General features: G+C 44.8%; 1 protein-coding gene across 1 annotated transcript; it reads left to right on the top strand.

Annotated features, from left to right (window-relative positions):
* Positions 1 to 8,210: 8,210 nt before the first annotated feature.
* LOC122371865 (prisilkin-39-like) lies at positions 8,211 to 10,296 on the top strand. The gene is made up of 2 exons (XM_043348616.1): positions 8,211 to 8,216; positions 9,300 to 10,296. Exons 1-2 carry the CDS (start codon positions 8,211 to 8,213, stop codon positions 10,044 to 10,046), a joined length of 753 nt encoding a protein of 250 aa, XP_043204551.1. The 3' UTR covers positions 10,047 to 10,296.

The raw sequence follows: 10,296 nt of genomic DNA, 5'->3' as shown, positions 1-10,296 counted from the left end.
TGTAGCTTTATGCCTACCCTACTTACCTATGGCAATAGCTTTCTTCACGTCACCAGCTCGTGAGGTATATGACACTGCAGCAGGCAGCTTCCCATTGAGGTTTCGAAGATAAGACGACGGATGAGTGAAAATCGTTAGATTTCCTTCACTATTTATTCTCACGTGTGGGAGAGCGTTCGTACTTGCGAGCGGGAGTCTAAAGAGTCGAATCTTGTTTGCAATGATCTTTTTTCATCAATGCAATCACAATTCACGGTGCATCTTGTAATAAGCGGTTGTCGTTGATGACTGATTTTCGTTCATGGGTCCTCCGGCGAATACGTATAACAAATCTGAGGGAGTCGAGAAACCCCTGTGCCAAAGCAAGCAAGGCTCTATAATCATATAATCTGATGGCCAAGAGTTGCGAACGAAAATTATAATTAAAATCTAAATCTTTTTTGTGTTTAATTTTTTTAATTATAATTTAATTTTAATTATAATTTTCGTTCGCAACTCTTGGCCATCAGATTTTATAAACATGTCTTACAATACTGAACTATATGTAATTATATATACTATTAAGCCTCGCCCTGGCAGGAGGTGGGTCGATGCGACCCCTCCCCTAAGGTTTTTCAAAGATAGCGCCCGCCAAATTTGGCACAGCCTATGGGGCAACCTTTTTACATATGACCTGAAAATATCAGGTCCGGGTGACCTTGGGTCAGGTCACCAGGTCAGAAAAACCAGTACAAGGTCATGGTCAAATTTCAATTTTCTTTTTGCACCTGTCCAACTCACAGTTTTTGACTGATTTCCTTCAAACTTTCAGGATGTGCTAAGTTCACCGAGTTGTATAACATATAGTTCGGGTTTTTTTAGGTCACTGACCTGAGGTCAGTTAGAGGTCATTACGTCGTAATGTTAAGCCTATGGGAAAATATTAAATTCGGAAAATACTGGAGATATTTGCTTCGTTCTATCACTTTTGTGCTTTGAAACGACAGTACTCAACAGCAGGTCACTTGGTGCTTCTTTGTTTGGTGTACCTATCCATGGGTCAGGTCAAATGAGGTCAACTGAGGTCAAATGACGTTTTTGCCAATAACTTGGCACATAATGACGCTAGAGCTTAAAAAATGAAGTCATTGTGTTCCTGGTGATCAGCCGAATCGAATGATATGCGGTATGATGCAATTTGGTTAGTTTGAACTTATTTAATTAATTTAAGTTTACTTAAAAATAAAGAAAAACTTTAAGTACATTCGACGCGCCTTGACGTGCTGAGTTCACTGGTGCTTTTCTTTTTGCTCTAGCTTAATTAGATCAAAAGGTATAAGCGAAAAACTTTTCACCTGTTTTTAGCGAAATTTTTACATTTATACCCCCCCCCCAAAACCCCCCTAAATATTGACCTAGAGCAACCAAATTTGCACAGGGGCGAGAACTCCAGGGCGCCCACCTACCTACCAAATTTGGTGTTTCTAGGTGGCATAGGAGCCAATCGCGAGGGGGGGTCGCATCGACCCCCCCCCCTGCCAGGCCGTGTTATGAAAAATGCCCTGCCAGGGCGAGGGTTAAGGGTTCAAAAATGTGGATCCGAAATTCTGGCCCTTATAATGGAACTAGCCCTTTCTGCGAGCCGAATGGCTTCTGCTAGCCACACTTAAATTGCCATCGCATGTTACTGTACAGCGACTGCCCCCCCCCCCGTCCCTCCTCGACCTCTCCCCACCCCTCTCCGACCTCTCCTCGCATCCCTCCTCGATCGCGGCCCCTCTGCCTCGCGGCCCGCCGGCTCCTCATATTGATGTGGTGTTTGCTATCGGTCAGTGAGTACTTTCAGTGACTCTCAAACTTTTCCACCCAACCGATGCTGAGTCGGTGGCGTTTTCCCTTCAGCGCACCGATATGCACCGATGCATCTTGAAAGTGCATCTTGAAAGCATCGCGATGATTTCAAGAGGCTACACTTGACATACATGCATGAAATAAGTAAATGGTCTCGACGTTAAAGATGAACAGGTATGAGTGGCCTGCCAACCAAAAGTGTTATTTTGAATATCATTTGATTTGTTATTTTTATTTGATGCTTCGAAAAAACTATCAAATGCGATTTCTGCAGCTCTATAGCTCTTTTTGTTCCTGAGTCAAGCGCCAGTTGTCGGAAAGGGTCGAACTAGGCGAATGATTCGGCCTTCAATCACCTCTGGGCTCAGCCTTATAAACGCCGTGGAATGGATATGGCAGTACTGGCTGAAGTTCAGCTGCAGAAAACGACTATCAAATGCAAAATGGTTTTCACGCATTTCAGTCCATCGTAATTTGACGGTCTAAAGAATCATTTCGTTGACTCAGATAAACCTTTGTCAGCACTGGTACCACTGTGAATGTTACCAAATGCCGTAAATAGAATAGTACGGCATTTTATAAGATTGGGCCCTGGTGATGTAAGCCTTAACCTGGCCTAAAAATGACCAAAGCAAATTTCTTCATTTTTTGTTTTTTACCATCTCTCAAACCCCGCCTATCGTGTGACCTGGCCCAGGAGCCGAGTGAATTAGAGGCGGGTTGTTGCTGTTTTAACAATAAACACCCTTCCCCAGCCCTGCGAAGGTACAATTCTCGCGGGTTTTAGCGGTAGGTTTTGCACCTCGAAAATTTAGTGTAGGTACTACAGGCTATATCTTCGTCGTCTTAAGCTTTTAAGTGCTGAAGATGCAATCGACTTGTTGGTTCACAAGCCGGCCATGATCGTGTAAAATGGCTTCATTGTAGATCGATTAGTTTCTGAGATATAACCGGATATGTAAAAGTGCAAAACCTACCGCTTAATTTCGCGAGAGCCGTACCTAACGCCAACCACACCGGCCCGGCGTGTGTCCTCGGGTTAAACGTAGGTATTCACATCACTGATCAATTATTATATCTATTCACACATTATTGATAATCATGCACACAGCGCACCCATTCTCTATTCCGACTTAGACCAATTCCGATTTCCGACCAGACCAACTTAGACCTTATCAATGGCGGATCCAGGGGGGGGGTCATTTGGGGCAAGGGCTTGCTGGTTTTTAAGAATAAAACGAAAACTAAACAACTTGTATAAGGAAAACTTGTGTTTTCACCTCATCTTGTTTATGATTTTATGTACTGTTTTGACTGCACCTGTTAAAAGGGCGTTTGCCTGTGGGTTCTTGTAGTAAATACCGGGTGTTCATTAATGAATGGAATAAAGTAAGTAGGCACCAGAAAGATATATATTCATCTCACGTTATCAAATCACACAATGCATTTTCAGGAGAGGTTATCATTTATGATGACATCACCGCGATCACCGCTTGCCACTCGTGTCTCCTACAGGAGGTGCTCAAAGTAGCCACCTCACTCCGCCACGCACGGCTCTGCCCGTCGCTGTGTGTGCCGGACCATCTTCCTCAGCTGCTCTTTGCTTGCTTATGTTCTGGCGAAGTCCTCCACGACCTTCTTCAGTTCTTTGATTGTTTCCGGCTCCGATTCCATCACGCGATCCAAAGCTTGGGTCCAGAACGAGAAATCCAGGCAGGACAGGTCGGGACTGTATGCGGGCCAGTGCAGATGGGTACTTCCGCGCGAGATCGTTGAACTTCGATCGAGGGAGGCCATGACAGAATTAGGATCTTCAATACCTTTCCAATGGACATTTTAAGCTCTCCGCACGCCTGCCGAGCATGAGCTGTGGCATTTTTCCGGAAGAAATCCTTGACCTTTTCCATTTCACCAGGGGTCATCGGCTGGCGCCCGGAGCGCACACATGGCCGTGTCGCTGCAACCATCCTAAATCTTTCCACCAAACGCTGAAAAGCATTCAGATATGGTATTGCTGCTGGTTTTCTCGGAAAGAACTTAAGGCGGAAAGCCTGCCTAACCACGGTAAGACTTTCCAACCCGGCACACTTCTCCACAACCCAACCCGCTTGTTCATAATTGAACGGCGAGTTTGTCTTGAAGTGCCGATTTGGGCTCTTCGAAACCAGAGCCATTCACAAGCGTTTGGATGACGCCGTGATTAAAGTTATCATGTATAAAAAATGATAATGCCTTTGCTTCATATTTACAAGGCAAAAAATGCGCGTACGTGATTTATTGTTATCACGTGACGCAGCTACTTTATTCCATTCATTAAAGGAAGACTGCCACCTTTAAAAAGTTTTCTCAGATCGGCCTATGATTTATTCCCTGGACAAAACAAAATTTTAGAATTCACCTGACAAAGTATCATCACGTGAATCGCGAAAAAAATTGTCGATTTTCATACAATTATCAATCGGTTAATGTCTAGCGACAATGTTTACACATCACTAGACTTCAAGGTCATAAGATTATTACATTTTATTTGAAAAAGTAAGGTATTTTATGATTTACTAATATATGATTTCATGAGAAATTGGCCATGTTTAATTTATTTTGCATTTAAATTCGTAAAACATTAAAAAAATCATGGCTCATTTGGAATGGGTCTGGCCCATCTTAACCCGCGCCCGTATTGGTGTTTTTCCAGCCGCGAACGTATAAGGGGGGGGGGGGTCCGTTGGACCCCCCCCTTGCCGTTTCGCCCCTGATCGAGCTAGAGCTTCGCGGAAAAAACGAGCGTGTTGCCCGTGACGAGAGGAAGCCGATGATACCCAATTTTAAGGTCCTAGGTCATCGGTTGACCTTCCAGGTCAGGTCAATGACCCAAAAGTCGGGGAAATCGGGACCTGTTAGAAAGTCGTAAAGCGTGGCTGCTAATGGGTTTTTCGGGGTGCCGATCACGAATATCATGTTAGTTTTGATCACAGATGATGTCTTCATACATTTAGGCCAGGTCGGGTCAGGTCAGGTCAGGTCAACCAGCCGGGTATTCCTAGTAGGTGGCAGCCGCCTCTGACAGCTTCGTAACATGTTACGAAGGTGCCAAAACTACTTCGTAAATGTTCATATGGTTGCTAAATTCGAATTCAGCTCCAAAAACTGGCCTAGAAACATGTAAAACTCGAAAAAGTGAACCGAGGTCATCAAAGGTCAATGACCTGACCTGACCTTCCGGTGACCTTGACACCCACCCTAATGCATGGGAGCAACATCATATCCCATGTTTGAACGCTTGAAACCACGAAAAGACTGCAAACGCGCGGCTAATGCGAGCCGACATACGCCGAATCGCGATTCCGGCCAAACATGGTCTCGAAAAGTAGGCCACAGGTCAAAGGTCATTAGGGTCAGGGTCATGAAAATTTCAGGGTAGGTGTAAAATTGATTAACGCGAGGGTACTGAAAGTTTCGTCGCGATCGGCCGCTTTTTACGCGAGTTATTCGCGAAAAACCGAGGGGGGGGTCCGTTCGACCCCCCCCCCCCCTATACGGGCGAGGGTTAAACCCCATTTCCCACACTTTTTTGGAAAAAATGAACTACTGAATATATAAGTTTAACTTTTATTTTGACACTCCAAAATTCTACTCTGATCTCGAAACAATCAAAGTTTTGACATATATTTACCAAAAGATAAGAAAATTCATGTTTCAAAGTTATCGATAAACAGTAGAGATGTCGGTTTTCTTGGACTAAAAAAAATGGCATCAAACTGAACTTTGGTCTCCGATTTCTCGCAAACGGGTTCGAATTTCGGAAAACCGACTTCAGTCTGGGACATAGGTGGCTCAGCTCTAGTGAAAACCGTTTTGTGGAAAAAAGGTGGCAGTCTACCTTTAATGAACACCCGGTACAATACAACTTTGTTTTAAACTGCACAGCAGTGCGTAAGAAACTAAAACCCGATATGTTTTTGAAATTTTGAGAAACTTTTTAGGGGTGTGACCCCCGCAGCGTCCAATATTGCCATTCTGAATCCGCCAGTGTTGAGTGTATCTTATCCCCTCACTCAACAACCCTGATTGGTCGAAGCTGACGGGAAACGAAACTTCCCTGAAAAACAACAACATGAAATCGGATTATAGCGCTAAAAATCGCAAGGAAAGAGTTTACAAAGGCAGACAGCATTTAACATCACCTGATGACGTCGAAGATCCTATCCTCTCGGTGGCCGAGTGGATAAAAGCGCCGGAATTCGACGCTTAGCCGGTAGCGAGAGCGCGGTTCAAGCCCCGGCGCGGGCGGCCACATTTAGCTCCTACGTGTAATGGCGTGCGTTTCTGTGGCAGGGGCCGCACAGAAGCCAGGTATCGTGAGTGAGCGGAGGGGACCGTGTCCACTGTCCAGTCGTGAGGGTACGAACGTTCGGACAAAATTCTGCCATACAATTGGAATTGCACGAACGGGTGGTGGGGTCAGGGTCAGCGCAACAAGCTATGCTTAGTGCGGGCTCTTATTCCTCAAAATCCGCCCATTCAACCATTCGGACTAAATTTATAAAAAAACATCAATTATATTACGTCATAGGCACCAGCAAATGCAGTGTCGTGACCGGCCAAACCCCACTGCGTCAACACAAGGTCACCGGAAGTGTCGCATTAATAACGGCATTTTTTGGATTTTGCAGCCTGCAACATGTCTGTGCAACGTATCGTAATTCTGTGTAAGTTCTGTCTTATTCTGTCATGTGTCAGCGCGCGTGTGTTTGTGGCAATCGTAGCAGTCAGTTTGTGGTAGTCTCTGGTTGGTCTGTAGCGGGTTGTATACCAGTTGTAGCTAGCTGTCTGCGGCGGTTTGTGAAAGTCTGCCACTTTGCGTCGTATTGCGCCGACACATTTTACGTGTTTTACTGGATCATTTGCATTATCTTTTAGGCAATTTGATTCAGTTCGTTTCATCTTTTCAGGATGTGTCATGCTTCCATTGGGGATGAGCGTTATGGTGTGGTTCACTCAATACAGGGACTTCACTCGTCAGCTGACTTACATCCGGTCAGATAATTATTTAGTCCAACGTGCTCAGTGCACGTTGCACAGTGCACGCCGGCTGGAATTTCCGAGTGCAGCTGCAGATGATTGGACATTATGTCAAGCCATAAACCATCCTTTAGGGGCCCGGGGTGGGGAAGCGGCAAAAGCTAAATACAAATGTATATGTTTTGTACAAATGTATAATGTATATGTGTATATAAATGTATGTATTTTGTCTTATGCCTAATAAGAGTATTTTGCTTGAACGGCAAGAGACGGGAGAGGAAGAGAGAGAGAGAGAGAGAGAGAGAGAGAGAGAGAGAGAGAGAGAGAGAGAGAGAGAGAGAGAGAGAGAGAGAGAGAGAGAGAAAGAGAGAGAGAGAGAGACAGACAGACAGACAGACAGACAGCCAGAGGCAGAGACAGAGACAGAGTCAGAGACAGGCAGGCAGACAGACACAGACAGACAGACAGCAAGACAGATAAAGAGCAGACAGAGAGAAAAAAGAAAATCTGGGGAGAATGCTATGACTATTTAAACTTCAACTCAAATCAAAGACTTATTTATCTACCTCACTTTATCCATGCAGTCAACCTCGTGGTCATAATTAGCCGTTTTCACGACGGTCTCTCCGGCGAGTGCACCTAATTTGACCAAATCTGCACCTAATCTCTTTTACAGCAGATATCTTCATTTTATTAATTTATTTCAGTGTTTTAATCGATGATGCTCTCTGTAATACGACAAAGCAGGCATATATGAGCAATTAGTGTACATAGGTAACCCTAGCTGATAGCTACTATAGAGAGACACTGAACCTGATTTGACCAAATCTGCACCTGATCTGCACCAGATGTGCACCAAATGTGTCCAGACGGCCGTCGTGAAAACGGCTAATGTGATTTTATAAATACAGTCATCTGTTATTACATTAAACATTGAATTTCAATACAAAGTAATAAATAAAGACACAGACCACTATATATTTATATATAGTGGTCTGTGATATATAGATAGACCATTATATAGATATATAGTGGTCGGTGATAAAGAGCACACAAAAGTGCCCGGTGGCGTTTGCCCAGTGAACCGTGGTTTTCTAAGCCACATATTTCATACACACGAATTGGCTCACCGAATTTACACTCATATCAAAATGGATGACAGTTATACGCAGATAATGATTAACCAATTCTGGATTTTTCTACCACATGTACCGTTGGCGTTCACTGTTCGGTGCCTTCTACCGCGGGGGCATGACAGAAAGATTTTCATAATCCAGGGTGGGGCAGGGCGTGGGCTATATAAGACAGCGGGCAATGAGGAAATAGCGTCAGTCTGGGACGGGTGTGACCATATCACAGTCATGCAGGTGAGAGAGCGCAAACGAAGCGATTTAACCACATTTCCGGGTGGCTAAAGAATGGTTTTCATATTGATATTGGAAGCCTACTCGTACAATTGTTCAGTTCGTTCAGCTTAAAAATGAAACAAGGTAGGAACGTTTTTCGGCTACTAGTCGTTTATTGTTTTCGTTTCGAAAACGAAAACAATAACGACTAGTAATTGTACTAGTAATTTTCGTTTCGGAAACGAAAACAATAAACGACTAGTAGCCGAAAAACGTTCCTACCTTGTATTAAGATGTCTAGTCGTAAAAACTTGAAATCATATATTAAAAATGAAAATTGAATAGGCTGGTGAACTACTGCTTCTCTAATCTGTTTTCGATGTCAATGCCGTCCGAGGTTAAAAATTGAGAAATTATTATTGCTCTTTGTTTCTTGCACAGGATTCCGTCTTTCTTTTCTTGCACATGGTGCCGTCTCATGGTTTCTCGGGATATTAGTTTTTTTTTTAGGCAACATTGCCATACCCGTAGCACGTTTTCTGTGTTTTTCTATAGGGTCTTTCTGAGAACATAACCTTTCCTCATTCCTGAAGCTTCTATAAGGTCAATTATGATGTTCATCTTTTACTCAATTTTTTATTCTGCCTGAATTTCAAAGCTTTTAGTCACTAATTTCGTCCATAATAAAATGGTAGGAATATTATATACCGTAAAGTGGGGCTATTTGAGGCAGTGGGGCTATTTGAGACAGTTTTTAAAATGGCTATAAAATGAGGAGCGTTTGAATTTTATGTGATATTTTTGCTCAGGAAGGTGTGGAATCGAGCGGTAAATCGCCTGAGCAAAAATTAAGCATGAATTTCAAACGGTTTTTATTTTATAACAATTCTAAATACTGTCTCAAATAGCCCCACTGTCTCAAATAGCCCCACCTTACGGTAGCATAAATTTATACGCAAGCTAGAATGTTTGCAAGACGTTAACCTTTTCTATCATCTGACGTCATTCTGCACTGCAACGATGTCATCGTCTACCCTTTGCTGTCGCATCTCCTCTCCTCGGACGTCACTGTATGCCCCCAATGACGTCACCGTCTGCCGTCAGCTGATCATCCTCTCGGCGCTGGTGGCGGCCGCAGTGGCCAGCACTGCTCCTGGCGACTACTCTATCCCTAACTACAGCTACGGACATAGCACCACCGACCCGCACTCTGGAATAGACAACCACGTCCAGGAGACGCGTCTCGGACACCGCACCGAGGGCTCGTACTCGACGCTGCTTCCCGACGGCCGGAGGCAGATCGTCACCTACTGGGTGGACGGCAACTCGGGCTACAACGCCAGGGTGACCTATGAGGGCGTGGCGCACCATCCGCCGGCGACGCGCGGTGGCGCTGTGCAAGGCGCAGTGGTACACGATGCCGCTCATGGTGCCGTTAGTGCAGGAGCAGGAGCGATCCACGAAGGAGCGATCCACGGAGGAGCGATCCATGGAGGAACGATCCAGGGAGGAGCGATCCAGGGCGGAGCGATTCGCGGAGGAGCGATCCGCGGAGCGTTTGGTGGAGTAGGACAAGGACAGCTGACTGGAGGCCCCGGAGTTGGAAACTTTGGGCACGGCGGTTATGGATACCAGGGGTATGGACCCTATGGACAGCAGGGATATCGGCCTTATGGATACCAGGGATATCGGTCTTATGGATACCAGGGATATCGTCCTTATGGATACCAGGGATATCGCCCTTATGGATACCAGGGATATAGACCCTATGGTTTCCCCGATTATGGATACCAGAGCTACGGTGGAAACGGATATCCTGGATACGGATATCCCCAGCCGTATTACGGGTAGATGTCATGCGCACTAGAAAAGTTACCGCTGGCTGAGGAAAGGCAAGAATTGTATCGCAATTTCTTTGACTAATCAGGGTGGCTATTTTGACAATTGACCTAGGAAAGGTCAGCTCTTGTAACGTAACGCTTTCACGATTGCCTTGGATAAGCCCATTGTTGTATCTGATCGTACCATTTTGTTATATTTTGTCAAGAAGTGTTGAAGGACTGACCTAAACTTTGAAATGGTGGGTAATAAAATATACTTC

Source organism: Amphibalanus amphitrite, unplaced genomic scaffold (genome assembly GCF_019059575.1).
Source record: "Amphibalanus amphitrite isolate SeventyFive unplaced genomic scaffold, NRLGWU_Aamphi_draft 001286F_arrow, whole genome shotgun sequence".
Classification (NCBI taxonomy): Eukaryota; Metazoa; Arthropoda; class Thecostraca; order Balanomorpha; family Balanidae; genus Amphibalanus; species Amphibalanus amphitrite.
This window is presented reverse-complemented; position numbering and strand designations above follow the sequence as displayed.